The following is a 16,053-nucleotide window of genomic DNA, read 5'->3' as shown; positions in this document are numbered from 1 at the left end:
CCTAACTTCCCCTCCTCCTTCGCCTCCTCTAATTATCACATTTCTGTTCTCTCCTTCTCAAAGTTCAAGATATTATCGTGTTTGTTGTTTCTTTTTTGTTTCTTTCCTTCTCTTAAATTATTACTTTTTAAATAGAAGTGACTCTTCCTGTTTTTTTCCCATTCTCTTTCCAGTTCTTTGCTACTCTATCCCATCTTCCCTACTTTGCTTCCAGATGCCATTCTGTAATGTCAAGTACTAGGCCAGAGACATTAATGAACCCTCAGGCTCTAGAGTCATACATATCTGAATTTGAATTCCAACACCATTTTATGACTGAGTGATCCTGGGCAAATTTACTTAAGCTCTGTCTGCCTCAGTACTATTTCCAGTATTACAAATGGGAAAACTGAAACAAAGAGCAGGTAAACATCTGGCATGCTAGCCAGATAAAACAGGATGGGCCATATAAAGTGTTCAATATAGTCCTGACATACAGTAAGCATTCATTAACATTTTCAGGATGAAAAGCTGAATTAAGGATATAATCATTAATCAGGCAAAACAAAAATCCATGGAGGAGAGGAAAAGTAATAATTTAAACCAGAGCTTAGCTCTCAATAACATAAAGTCATAATAATGTCACTACAAATATTGATCTAACTGAAATCACAACTACACTGAGAGGATGGGGAGAGGAGGGAGATGCTCAGGTACAGTGGAGGACAGGGCAGGAAGAGCCCACTCCTCCCCTTCCAAAGTCAGAAATCGTCCAATAATACCTAAAACTGGAAAAGCAGGAAGTAGCAATACAAGTCTATTATTTAACAATTATAAAGTTCATTATAAAATACACTCTGCAAGCAGCTAAACATGACTGTCTCTTGGAAAGGGGGGAATGGGTGGGCTGAAAGCTGCTGGTTGTCTTAACCACTCTCGTATATCGAGCTGTCTTTTTAAACTATGTTCATGTATAACTCTGAGAAAAGTAAAAACTTAAACTCACAAAACATAGCATTAAAGAAGGAAGGATAAAAAAGAGTCATTGATTCCACAGCACTGCAGTCCCCGCCTAACATTATTTCCTAAGGCTGGGTTGCATGTCAGCTTGACTCTGATCAGATACTGCAATATCCTAATAAAACATTCTTTTTTTCCCATCTCTGGTGGCCATCACACCTTATTCTTCCTTCATCACCTACAGCCCCCAGCAGTTCCCAGGCCAGCCTGCCATGATGCAACTCTTGGCTCACTACCCTTCTCAGTTGGTGTCTGCCCCATGCTTCAAAGCAACCTGTGCACGCTGACATCAGGGAGCCGTCGCCAGGCTGCATGTCAGCTTCCACCCTCCTTTGGTGCCTTTCTAAGGAGCAGCCCATTCCCAGCCCGTTCACCATTCACCAGTCCCACCCATACCACACCACACCACACAGCTCCATGACCACCAGCCGCAGCCACAGCCACCCACAACACCTACCAGGAGCCTGCTGCACTTCTTTTCAGCTTCAGGTGGGGGGGAGGGGGGAGCCCCACACCTGCGCAGACAGCCAGCACAGAACCTGTTCCACCCAAGTGCCCCGACAGGCATGCTGTCACCAGGACCTTCTGCCCAATCCCCTCAGAGCAGCTTCCCCTAACCAGCCACTGTGTGTGCCCCCCATGCCCACCAGCAGCTGCCCCATGGCTTCACCAACATGGCCCATATTACCCAGGACCATGTCCAAACTGGAATCACAGCAGCCCCGCCCCCTCACACTGGGGCTCCAAACCCAACCCAAGTGCTGCTACTGCACCCACCCCAAAGCCATGGGGGGCCCCAGAGTAGGATGTCTTCACTCGCAGATTCCACACCCTCACCCTACCCCTACATCAGACACCCCCAAGAGGAGCAGCCTGACCAGATGCCTGCATTTACAGAAGCCCATGACTGGATTCTCCAATCTCATTCCTCCCAGCAGGTCCCCCCACCATTCCCCAGAGAACTGAAGATTCTCCTGGCCCTGACCTGAGACCTCCATGAGTGGAGAAGTGATCTTTGTTTCTTCCCCAGCAGTTCAGACCAGTCCCAGAACCTAAGCCCTCTTTTCCTCTAGGGGGAGCTGAGGAATTCCTGGCAAGCACCTTGAATGGGAGGGGTTTCAAAGTGGGCAAGGCCAGGGTCTGGGGTGGGGGTAGAGGTTCCTGTTCTACCCCTGCCCATTCCCACCCAATCCTGCCCTCCCATCCTCTCATCTGTTCCCCCGCTGGAGAAGGGGGATCTTTTATTTTCTATTATTTATGACCTCAGACTTGGGCCCCCTGTTCTTTCTTTCCCATTAACTTAAGTGACCTGAGACACACAGATGACCCACAAGGAAGGTTGGACAAGGACCTTCACTTTTTATTACATAAAAATATTTTAAAAACCAGTCAGGTTCAAATACTATTTATGTGGTTGAAACCAAGGTCTCTAAACAACGAACCTTAGAACTGTGAAAGTTCTGCAGGCGTGCCTGGGTGGGGGGGGGGTCACTTAGGGTCCCTTTCTGAGCCACATTCATTCATGCACGTACAGGTTCTAAAGGAAGTGAGACTCAAGCGTTTCCTCTCCAGGAAATGCTACCATGCTGTGTCTTTGTTATTGCTTTTCTTCCAGCAATCCTGCTCTCCTCTTCTGGAACTTCTATTATATTGTCTCTTAAAAAGCTGAGATTTATTCTCAATTCTCTCTTTTCATTCCTAATTACAATATTTTGTTTTTCTATGCCCTCTGGGTGATTTCCTCAAGCTATTTCCTCAATTCCCAAAGCAGCCCATTCTCTTACTCAAGACTTTTTGTTACTCCTTTTCTATAGCAGACTATTTTAGTTTTATCCATACACTATCCTCCTGAATGTCACTGTGAATACTACTGCACATGTCCCTTTCCTTTCCTGAGCAAGGAGAATCAACACAATGGCTGAGTACACAGGGTGAGGAGGGGGCAGCAGAACAGTCTTGGCAAGGAGCAAGTCAGTAGGACTTGGGGCTGAAAGGAGGTGGACTGAAGAGGCCAGTGCAGTTGGGAAAATGGCTGTATTAAGCAAACAAGTAAAATATATAGATAATATAGCAAGTAAGTAAATATGTGGATGATAATGGGATAAGTAGATTGCATAAAAAGTAAATAAATATATAGAGGAGAGAGGAGAGTTTCTCAGCCTCAGCACTAGACATTAGTGCTGGAAGACAGGATGTTTGGTGGCATCCCTGGCCTCTACTAGCTGGCACAGCTCTCGCCCTGCCCCCCAAGAAGTGCATGCAGCAAAGAGGTAACACAGCAGGCCTGAGAACACTCTCCTTAGAAAGGTCAGCTCCCAAGGCAGGCCCCTGGCTGGCATTTGGTGACTCGGATTTCTGGAGGTTTCCTTCCTAGCATTCCCCAAACTGATGAGTGGCTCACTGTGCCTAAACTGCGCAATGTGGTTTATGCTAAAACCTGCTTTCCTTTTGGGAATCACGTCCTGGGTGACTCCACTGAAAGAGACTCTTGGAAGCTCCTGCTTGGTTTCCTCTGGACTTCACCTGATGTGTCTTTTCCCTTTGCTGATTTTGCTCTGTATTCTTTCACTGTAATAATTCACACCCATGAGTATATACCCTGAGTCCTATGAGTAATCCTAGCAAATCACTGAAACTGGGTGTGGTTTTGGGATTCACAACAGTGTGACCACCAAAAATATCTCCAGACCTTGCCAAATGTTCCCTGGGGAATGCAAAGGTCTACTGTTTAAATTTTCACAAATGCAAAAGACAAAGACTAAATGAAGGAGGCAAAGAGACATGACAATGAAATATAGCACATATTCCTGACAGGACCTAGAACCAGAAAAGAAAAGGTACTACTGGGCCAGCAAGCAGAATCTGAATAGGTCTTTGGATTGGACAGAACTGCCACACTGATGTTAATATCTTGGTATGGAGGGCTGTAGGCCAATTATGTTGCCAATTGTTCATATTTCTAGGAAATATACCCTAGAACATGTAGGGGAGATATAGTGCATGTGTGTGCATATCAAGAATTTGGGAATACCAGAACTCTTTGTATTATTCTGACAACTTTCTTGTAAATTTGAAATTACTTCAAAATAAATTATTTTTAAAAATCACACTGATCACATTTATTCCTTTCCTTGGGGTGATTTGGCTAATCATTCAGCTTGACTCCTCTCTGATAAACCAAATTTCCTACCCTTGTTTGCTAACTTTTTATTAACTGCTCTTATTTTAAAAAAACAAAGTCCACAGTTGATCTTTATTTGAGATGAGTGTGTCTCCTCGGCTATTAGGATCCCTCTGATTTCCTCTGGCGTAGTGTGGACTGGAACATGGCAGCAAGGGGGCAAAACAAGCTGAGTGGCTCTGGGTCTTGGAAGGCAAAGTCCAGCCCTACAGCCTCAACTTCAGTGGCCCTACTTTTTCCTTTGTGCTTCATCTATCATAAACTGCTTTCTCCCCTCCAAGCCTTGGCACAAGCTGTTCCCTCTGCTTGCAACACTCTCCCACCATCTCTTCCCTATTAGTTAACGGCAAATCATCCTTCAGACCTCAATTTAGATTCACTTTTTCTATGAAGACTTCATAGAGGTCACACAAGTCCTGTACAGTTGTCCCTCTTACGCACTCCCAGAGTACCCTGTATACCCCCCACCATAATTCTTCTTACATTATACTTACACTGTGATTTCCTTTTCACTCATCTGTAGAATGAGCTCCATGCCTCTTCTGTTCATGACTGTACTCCAAAACACAGCATGGCATCATGTATACATCGGTACTCAATAAATGTGTTTGGTAAGTGAATGAATTACATTTCTGTGAGCATTCCTTGTAACAGAAACCTTTATAAATCAATGTGTCTAGGGGAAAATATGTTTCAAGTTCCAAACAACCAAGTTCAAATCACTGGCAATCATAAGTAAGAATCCAGTACAAGTTTATGTAAATAATAGGCTCAAATCTGTCCCAAGGAAGCCAAACACCAAACTGACTGAATCTAATCTAGTTACATGAGTGAACAGTATAACCATGTGTTTCAAACTATCATCTGGATTCCCAAGAGAGTCCAGTTGTTTTGTTCTGCTGTGAAGCTGGGCAAAAGAACCTATTCCTTCACCAGAGTAAAGTTACTTAATTCAGTCTGATTAGCTTGACTTAAAACTACACAACTTAAGACTTGCTGAATTGCACACAATATCACCAGAGTAAGGACCCACATTGGTTTACGTGACTACCAAAATTCTATAACCCACATGGACATTGTTGGGCTATATAGGTCAGGGAGAAGGGAGAAATCACTGTAATCAATTAGGGTGAGAAAACAGATGATATGATTTGTGAGACAAAAAAAAAAAAAAAATGCATAAAATGCAGTCAATCTAGACACTTCTGAATCAAGCAATCTTAGCAAAGGCGATCTCTTCAACCACTAAAGAAAAAAAAGAAAAGGGTAGGGAGAAGAAAGACACGAAAGGAAGACTTCGGTACAAACAACTGTTCAATTCAGGAAAGAGGCTAAATAGCCTAACACTATCATTCAGCTGCCACCATCAGGTATAGATTACCCAAAGGTTATCGTAAGTTGTACAAAGTGATCCTCATTCACTTCTTACAATGTCCCTGGAATTTATGACACAAAGAGCAATGTATAGCCAATTAGTAGCTTATGTTCCTTTAATGAATCAATGTAAATTCTTGGTCAATGTTTCTGAAACGGCCTCTCCATTTCTCCCTTTCTTCCTTTAAAAATCCGTTTGTAACTGCTACCGAACAAAACACATATTCAGGGCAACCTAAGTCTGTCTCTCCCAAGCTGCAGTTCGAAAATTTGAACTAAATAAACTCTTTGTTTTATATTTTTGCCTTTTTATTCTTTTAGGTCAACATAACTCACAACTGACCACCCTTTTCCCCTAAAAAAGCATTCCAATTCCAAGCCACAGAAAACACAAATGCAATGGCATGTCCTCACGTGGAGAAGAACTGCGCACTAAGGCCCTCCTCCTATCTAAGGCTACTTTTACACTACAACGGCACAGCTGAATAGTTGTGAACAAGTCCCCAAAGCCTAAATATGATCTCGCCCCTTACAGAACAAGTTTGCAGAGCTTGGATCTACGGATATAGTAGGATTACTCCTAGTGCTGTTTTGAGAACAGTGGGAATGTGGCAAGAGTGAAAGGAAGGAGACTCTCTGGGAAGCTAATACAATAATCCCTAGGCCATAGATTAGAGTAGTTTACACCATGGTGGAAGCAGTGGAGATGGTGGAAAGTGGGTGAATAAAATAAAGGTAAAGCCAACAGAATCAGCTGATGGGTTGAAGACAGGTTGTGAGAGAAAAGAGAGGCATCACAGATGACACCTAGTTTCTGGCCTAAGCAATCAGAAAGATAACAGTTGCTACTTTTAACTAAAATTGGGATGACATCTAGTTTCTGGCCTAAGCAACCAGAAGGATACAGTTGCTACTTTTAACTAAGATGGGGACTACTATGTGCAGACTAGGTTTTTATAGGAAGATCAGATCAATGACTGAAAAGCACAATTCTCTCTTTCTCCTGTACAAATCTCCAATGACTCCCTATTTCATTCAGACAAGCCCAAACCCTTACAATGATCTATACGGCCCCCACAATCAGGCCTTCCTCTTACCTTTCTGATCATATCAGACTCCCTGCACTCACTCCACTCTAGCCTCACTGGTCTTCCTACTTCAGGCCACCACACCTGACGTTTCTATTGCCTGGAATGCTTTTCTCCCAAGATATCAAGAGCTCATTCTCTCATCCCCCTTGCCCAAATATAAACTTCTCAAGACTCCCTATTTAGATTCCAACAGCCACTGGCCCCTTCTTCACCCATTCATTTCCTGGGTCCCCATCTCTGCTCAATTTATCACCAATGTATTTATTACCTTCTAACGTAACTTATTTATTTGTCCCCCATCCCCAAGAATGGAAGCTGCAGGAGGTCAAGAATTGTCTTTTTCTCCCACTGCTGTAATTGCAGTGACTAAAACACAGCAGGTAACCAATAGATATCTGTTGAATGAACAAACCGGCTCAAAAAAATAAATACAATTTATTAAAGATTCAGGAGAATTCTACTCACGTTCCTGGGGGTTTGAGAGAGGGGAAAAGCACATCATAAGATACCCACACAACGCAGATCAACCAAGACAAGGATTTCACAATTAGTTCTCCTACCCAGAATGCCAGCACATTTCCTCCCTCCCCTGCCCCCAACACTTAAAGTGTTTAGAATCAGTTCATAGACACTGCACTTAAAATAAAAAAATAAGCTTCTCTTTGTGGCCTAACTAGACTGCATTCCTTTCTGGTGTCACCCGATCAACCATCTCCCCTCAGCACTATGCTCCTGCCAACCAGACCATGTTCTGCTCATTAAAGACCCCTGCTCCTGCCCACCACAGGCACCTCTGCACCTGTTAATCCTTCTATCCAGAAAGTTCTTCCCACACCTTTCGAACAGTCCGCTCCTTCTCATGATTCAAACCTCTGAATGTCACCACCTCAAAAGCACCCTACCTGCCCCCCCCCAGCCAAGAGACAAAACCACCATTCCAACATCCTACTTTATTTTCTTCCTAACACTTAAAACCCTCTAAAGTTTTATTTGCACACGTACATCTTACTTATCAGGGCAGGGCTCGCCTATTTTGTTCACCACAACGTCCGTAGTGCCTAACACTAAGTAGAGTAAATGATAACTACATGAGGTACTACTGCGGTGGTGAGTTCCATTTCATCGTTGAAGGCAGCCTTCATAAGTTAAATGACCCTCCCGACATCAAGACAGCTAGGCCAGTGGCTGGAAATGCGTACTTGATACTATTTCCGCTACACCATAATACCTGGAACCAAAAAACAGTCCAACGCCGCTACTTCCAGTCTCTGCATGCCTTTAATTACTTTAATCGAAATGAAGTTACTTGACTTAATCAATTACTTGGTTTGCTTGAACAATTAGCCTAAGGATGGTACATCAAATACGAGTTGAAATGCCTCCTCAAAGCCGTGGAGCTTAATGACCCAGACAACCGACATGTCACAGAAGGTCCTACCTCCAAGTAACAGATTATTTAGGATGGGCCAGACGGTCAAACACCTTATCCCCAGAGAGTTTAACTACTCTCAGCATTTCACCTATCCCTCGTCAGCTTTCAAAGTCAGCCCTGGGGAGCCCCGAGGTTGGACAGGGAAGGAGAGGGGCCCCCAGAACTCACTCACTTCTCCCCCCGCCACCATCGCATCCCGGTAAATAAATGCTGGTGTCCAAGCCGACATAAAGCAAAGGAAGCCGTCCCCAAACAACTGTAGAACAGGGTGCGGGAAGCCAGGCTAGCGGGAGCTCCCGCCGGGAGGCAGGAGCAGAGCGCTGAAGTGCAGCCCGCGCGGCCCCGGCCGGCCGGGCCAAGCCACATCCCCGACCCCTCGGCCCCAGGAAGGTGCCGCACCTGCTGCAGAGAGGCGCAGCCCTGACAGCGTGAGAGGTCCGCCGCCGTCCCGGGCGCCGCCGAGTGGGTCTCGCCCGGCATCATGGTGCCGCCGCCGGGCCCGGAGGTCACGCGCGCCTCAGGGACCCGCGGTTTCGGCCCTGTCCTGCCTCTGCTGATGCCGCCGGGGCCGCCGCCTGCCAGGCCGCTTCCCGCCGGGTCCCGGCGGGTCCATCCGTGCACAGCAGTCCCCGTGGAGCTGGCAAAGAGCTCTCCGAGAAAGAGCTGCCTTGGGCACTGGACAGAAACGCTAGCCGGTGCGGCCTCCGAGCGCGACGCAGCCCAACTAGGACCCCGCCCCGCCCTGGCTTGCCCCGCCCCTCACCGCGGCGCGGGGCTGCCTGAGGTGCCGCCTGAACAAAATAGGGAGTGAAGACGCGCGAAGCGGTCAGCGAGACGACCACAGAGGAAAGTCTAAGGAAAGCAGAGGCACTGAAGGTGCATGGTTTCCACTGTTACGGCCCATTCCTTTATTATCAGCATGCTTTGCAACAGGCTTTCCGTAGACACCTAAAACTTGGGCCCTGGGAGAGATGGCCTGCTGATGACGTAAGTTCCAGGCGCCTGCTGCAGTGGAAGGACCTCGAGTGGGGGACGTGAAAGTACGTGATTTATAATCAGAGTGCTCCGTACTGTCCCCGAGGTCTGGAGCAGGAGAGGGGAGGACTGTGGTTCCCGACGTGCCGGGCGGTAGGCGGGAGACCGAGCCGTTCTGTGGCTGAGACGTGTGCCTCAGCGCGTGCTACGAGGCCTGCGCTGCTGGTGGTGGCTCCTGCCTCCGGCCGCCCTCGTCTGCCTGCTGTCGCCCACTTGTCTGAGGGCGTCTGGCTCCTCGGCCGTGTTTCCACTGCCCTCGCCGCGGCGGCCCCTGAAGCCCGACCGGCGATCTCCCAGGCCCCGGCTGTGGTGGCCTCCAGCCACCAGGGGCCAAGCGCAGCGCCGGGCCCGATCCTTGGTGACCCGCTCAACCCTCCTGTTCATTATACAACCACCACCAAGTTCTGTTTTTGAGAACTCTTGGGAGCGAGGAAAAAGAAAGAAAAAAAAGAATCCTTGCTCTGGCCTCAGTTACTGGGTAAATTCAGGTCCTGATCCTCTCGCTTGAACCGATGTTTTTCCCATCTCCAATAATCGTATCCACCGCTTTTTAATAATCACAGTTTGTTGCCAGCAGTGCCCGGCTTAGAAGCCTCCCGCGGCTTCCCATCTGGTTACAAAATCCAAATTTCTTAGCATTTCAACACGAGCATTGCACGTGTTAAGTAAACGTCCAGACCTTTTCAGTCTCTTTGAACTCCTTAGTGTGGGAATTGCAACAGAAAACACCCCTTCCAAAAAAACAGTCTGGATTTTTCTATGGGTTTTCTTCTACAAATTTCGCACCCCTGGCTTACACACTCTGGTCACCATTTACTGTGTAGTGGAGGGACCAGATGTCCAAGGACAGCTGGATTTCCTGTCGTTGACAGCCAAGCAAGACAGACCTGTACCTAACTAAGGAAGTGCCCAAGTCCCGGCTCTCCTTAGAAACAGATGAGCAGAAAACAAGACTGGGATTAAAAGAGAAAGGAGACGTTAGCAGATGCTCAGGCAGCTACATCTTGGAAGACAGGCCATGTGACCCATTACAGAAGAGGGAGACCGCTATGGATTTTGGTGGCTTTCCAGTTCTGGCTCCTAATTCCAAACAAATTTATCATCACAATAACCTTCCTTTCATTTCAGGTTTCCCAAATGAGTGTTTTTCCCAAAGTACCTTAGTGGAGTAGGCACCAGCTTTCTCTGCCACACTGTCCACCCACAGCCATAACATACTTTCCGTTTGGGAACTGGGAATTCTCACTGCTGCCTTCCTGCCTTTGCACCCTTGCTAGTCTTGTCCCTTCGCCTGGAACACCTTTCTTTCCAGCTCTACATGTGGAAATTCTACCTGTCCTTCCAGGTTCCACACTTTACCTCTACAACCCCAAGTAACGCCCACCTCCCTTTTTGCCCCTTAGCTTTGAGTAAGTTTTATAATACCGCATTTTGATTTGGATGACAGTGATTTTTATGACTTAGCGGTGTCTTCCTTTTAAACGCTGCGAAGTACTGCACAATAGTATGTGCTAAATGAACATCAGAATGGATCGAATTTGTGGTACCTAATTGAAAAGTAGAAAAGAATAAGTATTTCCCTCCAAAAGTGCAAGAGCATTTATCCCCACATTTCTCTAAGCCAGTTCTCAAGACATTTAAAGAAAAACAAAAATCTTGATTGTATTGCAGGGGTCAGCAAACTCACTGTAAAGGGCCACATCGTAAATAGTTTAGGCTTTTCAGGTCACACAGGTCTGTGCCTCCTATTTGTCTTTGTCATTTTCTGTTTTCTTAAGAAACTTTTAAGAATGTTAAAATCATTCTTAGTGTGCAGGCTGTACCAAAAACAGGTGTGATTATAGTTCATAATGGAAATTGGTGTAGGCCACTCATTGAGGAATACTCAAAATTACCCTTTTCCTCTTTTCCACATGATGGCCTACACCTGTCTTGTCGTTGCAATGGAAACAAATTAATGTCTACACTGCAGAAAGTGGTGAGCTGTTTTTGGAACCACACACCTGTCTTTAAATGTTCAAGCAAGTGACCTCTTTGAGCTGGTATTTCTTTAAAGAGGACTAGCTAAAATTTAAGTAAAAAGTGACAAAGACAAGTCCATAGGATTTACTATGCAGAGAGGGTAGTTATTAATCAGTTATTGATGTCATCATCCATTTTGGAACATAGATAAATATATCTTCAGTCTACGCAAAGAGGTGTTTTTGTTGTTGTTCATTCGTTTGTTTTGGTTTTTTAAAGCATTTTCTTGTCAAACTTCCAAGAGAAACTTTGTGTTTCTCTGTTAGTGCATCCTAAGACCTGGAGGAATGTCTGCATTCCAGCTGCTGGTCTTGGGGATTCCCTGTGCCTGTTGAGTTCAGTCAGCTGTTTAGAAGGTCCAACTAAAAAAGTCTTGGTTCTCACCACACTCCCTCATTACCACCCATGTACTTGGTAACTTCCTGAAACTAAAGCTTTGGGATATAACATAATTAAGAGTTGACTGATTAATTTGTTAACTGATGCTTCCACTGAAATGGCTAATAGATTTGGTCTAGAAACCAAAGAGAATTCATAATGGAAAGCTATTTGTTCTCTGGAAGTTCTTATATTTTTGCTTTATGAAAAGAGCTATTCTTTCATTTGATTCATTTACCTGTAAGAAAAAATGAACTATATTGTTTTAGTTTTGTGTTGCTATAACAGAACTACCTGAGACAGGGTAATTTATAAAGGAAAGAGGTTTATTTGGCATATGAGTCTGGGACAGCTGCATCTGGCACAAGCCTCAGGCTGCTTTTCTCATGGCGGAAAGCGGCAGGCAGGCAGCCGGTACAAGCAGATCACATGGTGAGAGGAAGCAAGAGAGAGAGAAGGTGCCAGGGTATTTTTAAGCAACGAGCTCTCACGGGAACTAATTGAGCGAGAACTCACTCACATATATTCTTAATTTTAAAAGCCTGAGGGTGTTTTATGGATTAGTTTGCAACTCTAACAATATACAGTTCAGTGATACTATGTAATTAAGTTGTATTTATTTCCAGACTTGTGATGTAATGCTACCATGTGCCCACAAGATGTCCATCTTTCCCTGTCTGTGTTTTAGACGTAAATGGAATTTCAACCGTGTATATGATATATCAGACCCTTTCTAGGGAAGGGGAAATGCTGTCCTCTGGGGCATTCCAGGGTGGAAAACATCGCCTTGATGTCTGCCCATTCATGGGCCACCAAGCTTGGTCCTAAGCTCCCTCCACTCGTTTTTCTTAATCCCCTAGTTTGTGGTAGTGGCGTTTTGATCTGTCCCCCAGGGATCAGCAGTTACAGCTCCAGATCTTACCCTCCGCGTGATGTGAAGCCAGAGGGTAAACATGTTGCTTCTTCCTGGAACACTGATTTTACTCAGAAACCAGAGGGGGAATAAAACATTTTTTTTTTTTAAAGCAATCATAGTTTGGAATAGAATGCAAAACTGACCTGATTGTTAAAGATAAAGCAAAATTGTAAAGGACCCTTATGTGCAGTAGCTCTCTGCAAGGGAAGACCGGCCCACTCTGCCTTGCAAGGTGTGTAGCGAACATCTGGCAGCTGTAACAGCTTGTCACAGGAGAGGCTCCAAGATTGGGAAAGGAAGATGAGAGGTAGGTGCTCAAGGGTGACAAGAGCTGAGGTGGAGGTGGGCTGAGGAAGGGATTCTTTGAAGGGGAGTTGGTATGCCAGGGCATGTCCCACCTGCCCCCGAGAAGAGGGTAAGAGAGGAGGAGTGTTTTCCCTCAGCTGAGGTCAGCGAGCAGCCACGAATCAGCACACTCAGAGCTGGATGTGGGCCCGGGTTGTTCCAAGGGGACTGTGGGAGGGCTGTGGGAGATGGGTGGGAGCAGCTGAGTGTGGGAGTGATGCACACAGGGACTGAGCCTCACTTTAACCAGTGCTGGCAAAAAGTGGGGGATGGAGGGAGTCTGTGTACTAGATATGGTGGGCCTCTCAGAGGAAGCTGTCTAGGGACCCAAAAGGATAGCCAAGAGAGGAAAGGAGGCTAGCAGGGGTTCTGCTGGACACCCAGGGCTGAGGCAGAATGGAAGTGGGCAGCCAGAAATAACACTTTGCTTTTCCATCCACCATGCAAACAACCACAGCTGGAAAGGGCCGCGTTAGCCTTCTCCTGTATCCACAGGGCACCAGCGGCAGACATTGTCAGCTGCTCACCAAGCCTGTGTCCATGTTTCCTAGGCTTGCAAGAGCTTCCCAGCCTCCTTGCAACCAACACATTAAGTTCTACTAGTGAGCGTCAACAGAAAGGGCACGGCCCACTGGGCCTTCCCATGCTCTTTGTCACATCCTGCTGACTGGAAGAGAGATGAAGTCTAGGGCACCAAGCAGTGGTTAAGGTCCTGTCTCTCAGCCCCAAACCTTGCCTTTATCATCAGCCTGTGATATGTGACTAGGCAGCCATATGTCTGCCTTGCGTGCCACCTGCCAGAGTCTTGCCTGGCTGTGCCAACAGATGTACCACAAGGCAGCCAGAAGATGAGAGGTGGGATAAGCGACCTGCACCTTCCGTTCTGTCCTGCTTGGTTTCCAGTCCTTCCAGTGTCACCCCATCCTTGCCTTTGTCCCTGGCAGCGGCAGTGCATCCACGTAGCATTTGAACCTGGTCTGCAGTTTCTCTGTCATTGCCTGAATCGCCTCATGTGTCTCCTTTGAGACGCAAGCAACGCTGGGCTTCCCAGCTCCACAGGCCCCTGCCTCTGCATGCAGAGACCCCTCATCAGCCCAGCAAGACCTCAGATGAAGGAGTTTGAGCTCTGGGGGCATCTCCTCCCAGTGCTCAGTTTTGCTCATTCCTTTCTCTTCGTTTGTTCCCTCCAGCCCTAATGTGGCAGCTGCTGCTTGTAGCTACTCCCACTGAGATATCTTGATATTCTTTTCTGGTCTTTTCTCTCTTAAAACACGAGTGTGATTTGGGTCTCCTGGCTGAACCCTGCCCGATGCTGCAACAGTGAGTCATGTGTTGAAGATGGTGATGCTTCCATAGGAGCTCCCTGCAGTGCTGCAGGTTGAGGCTCACGTCACCAGCCTGCTTTGTGACCTTGGACTATGACGTGAGCACTTTGTGAATCCAAGTCACAACTGAAGGAGCCATGAAAGGCTGACTTTTTCTCCTAATCCCTCTTCTCCCAGCCCAATCTTGAAGGGATCACAAACTAGCTGGTGAATAAGAAAAATGTTGGAACAGAGGAAAAGCCTGCTCCCACCACACCCCACCCCTCCCCGCTGGTGTTTGAGAACAGATCGCAGCTGTGCCGTGGGGAGAAGCTCTCAGATGAAGGCAGAGGATAAGTGACCAGCAACTGCAGACTGTGTGCTGTCTGAGAGAGATGCTAAAGGCTGCGGCTCGTGCCCAAGCTTGCATCTAGGATAGGAGAGCCCCGAGAACAAGCCCCACGGAGAATGGTGATTAAAACACTGATAAATGGAGGAAGTGGCTTTATGATCACACCCCGTGCAGCGCCATCCTCCTGAGTAACAGTACATGCCATGTCCATCCACCACTCCTTCCTCCTGCCCCTCATGGTGCACCCTTGGTGGTGCCAGCCTTCGGGCATGCCCAGTTCCCCAGTTTGCCATCTTTCTCAGTGAACCACTGCAGACAGCCACTCAGGCACTGGCATGCAGGTGACACCCCAGGACACTCCAGGTACCAAGTCTGACCAGTTCTCCAAGGTCCATTCAAGTCCAATCCCTGTGGAAAATCTCCTTGGTATTGTTCTGCATCTCCAGTTGTATTGTTTTGTTTCTGTGTCACTCTTGATCCCTCTCTTTTTGCCCCACACCCCTCCCCACATCTAAGCATCACTGAGTCCTGTTGGCACTGTCTCTGCAACTGTCTGCCTCTCCCTCCACAGCCGCCACCATCACTGCCATCCCAGGACCTCAAGCTCTCTCCTAGGTCACCACGAGAAGCGGAGCAGCACCTCCCTGCAGTTCACTCCCTGCTCGTGTCCCCTCCCCTCCCGCTGCCGGGCCTCGTCTCCACTCCCACACCCCAGGCAGCATATCAGGGGAGTGGGGCAGCCATCGTCAAAGCACATGCAGCTCCCCCCACTTCTCATCACCTACGTCATCCTCTCGCACACTTGTGCCCCAATGTCTGTGCCATAGATTAAAACCAGTGATGTTTTCAAACATAAGTCAGATCAGAATACTCTTTGGACCAAGAAAATAAAATCAAAACCCTGGAAAACCCACACCTCTCTGTTCTCCCTCCTACTTCTCGCCACTACTCACCCAGACAAGCCCCTGCGTCTCCACTGGCTTCTTGGCAGGCATCCTCCTACCTGGAGGTCTTGGCATCGCTCTTTCTTCACTCAGACGTCTCTTCTCCCTGAGATCTGTGGCCTCTCTCCCTGCCCTCATTCACATGACTGCTGCAGTTCCATCCTATCAGAGGGGCCTGCTTGACAAGCCCAAGCCCATCAACAGCAGCAGTGTTTGTCAGTCTCTGTCCCTCTCCCTGCGTCCTTGTCCTCTTGGGCTTCCCACTACTTTACATTATCTGTCTGTTGACTGCCTCCCTGCACTAGAGTAGGGGGAAGAGAAAACAGCTTTTGTTCACTGCCATGTCCCCAGTACCTAGGTCATGCCTCACATGTGGCAGTTATTCAAGAAATGGTTGTTCAAAGAATCAATGAACTGAGCAAATAAATGAGTGAATGTTTATCCAGCTGATAGCTGGGTAAAAGTGTAAGCCAGTGAAATTAAAAACCAAGAGCTCCAATAGTCGTGCTTCTTGGCATCTATCCAAATGAGTTGAAAACTTATGTCCACACAAAAACCTATACAAGTGTGTATAGCGAGTTTATTCATACCTGCCAAAACCTGGAAGCAACCAAGATGTCCTTCAGTAGACGAATGGATAAAGAAACTGGTGTGTCCAGACAGTGGAATATTATTTAGTG

The 16,053-nt window shown here is 47.0% G+C and overlaps 1 protein-coding gene across 1 annotated transcript in view; it reads right to left on the bottom strand.

The window, feature by feature from the left end:
- The window catches only part of ICE1 (interactor of little elongation complex ELL subunit 1), a 65,409-nt gene extending 56,637 nt beyond the window's left edge, over positions 1-8,772 (bottom strand). Inside the window, exon 1 of the mRNA XM_063086276.1 lies at positions 8,477-8,772. Within this exon, the coding sequence (XP_062942346.1) occupies positions 8,477-8,560 (84 nt within the window). The 5' untranslated portion in view covers positions 8,561-8,772. The remainder of the gene's footprint in view (positions 1-8,476) is intronic.
- Positions 8,773-16,053: the final 7,281 nt, after the last annotated feature.

The sequence above is a fragment of the Cynocephalus volans genome, chromosome 2 (assembly GCF_027409185.1).
Source record: "Cynocephalus volans isolate mCynVol1 chromosome 2, mCynVol1.pri, whole genome shotgun sequence".
NCBI classification, from domain to species: Eukaryota; Metazoa; Chordata; class Mammalia; order Dermoptera; family Cynocephalidae; genus Cynocephalus; species Cynocephalus volans.
Note: the sequence above shows the minus strand (reverse complement) of the source record. Positions and strands in the feature narration are given on the sequence as shown.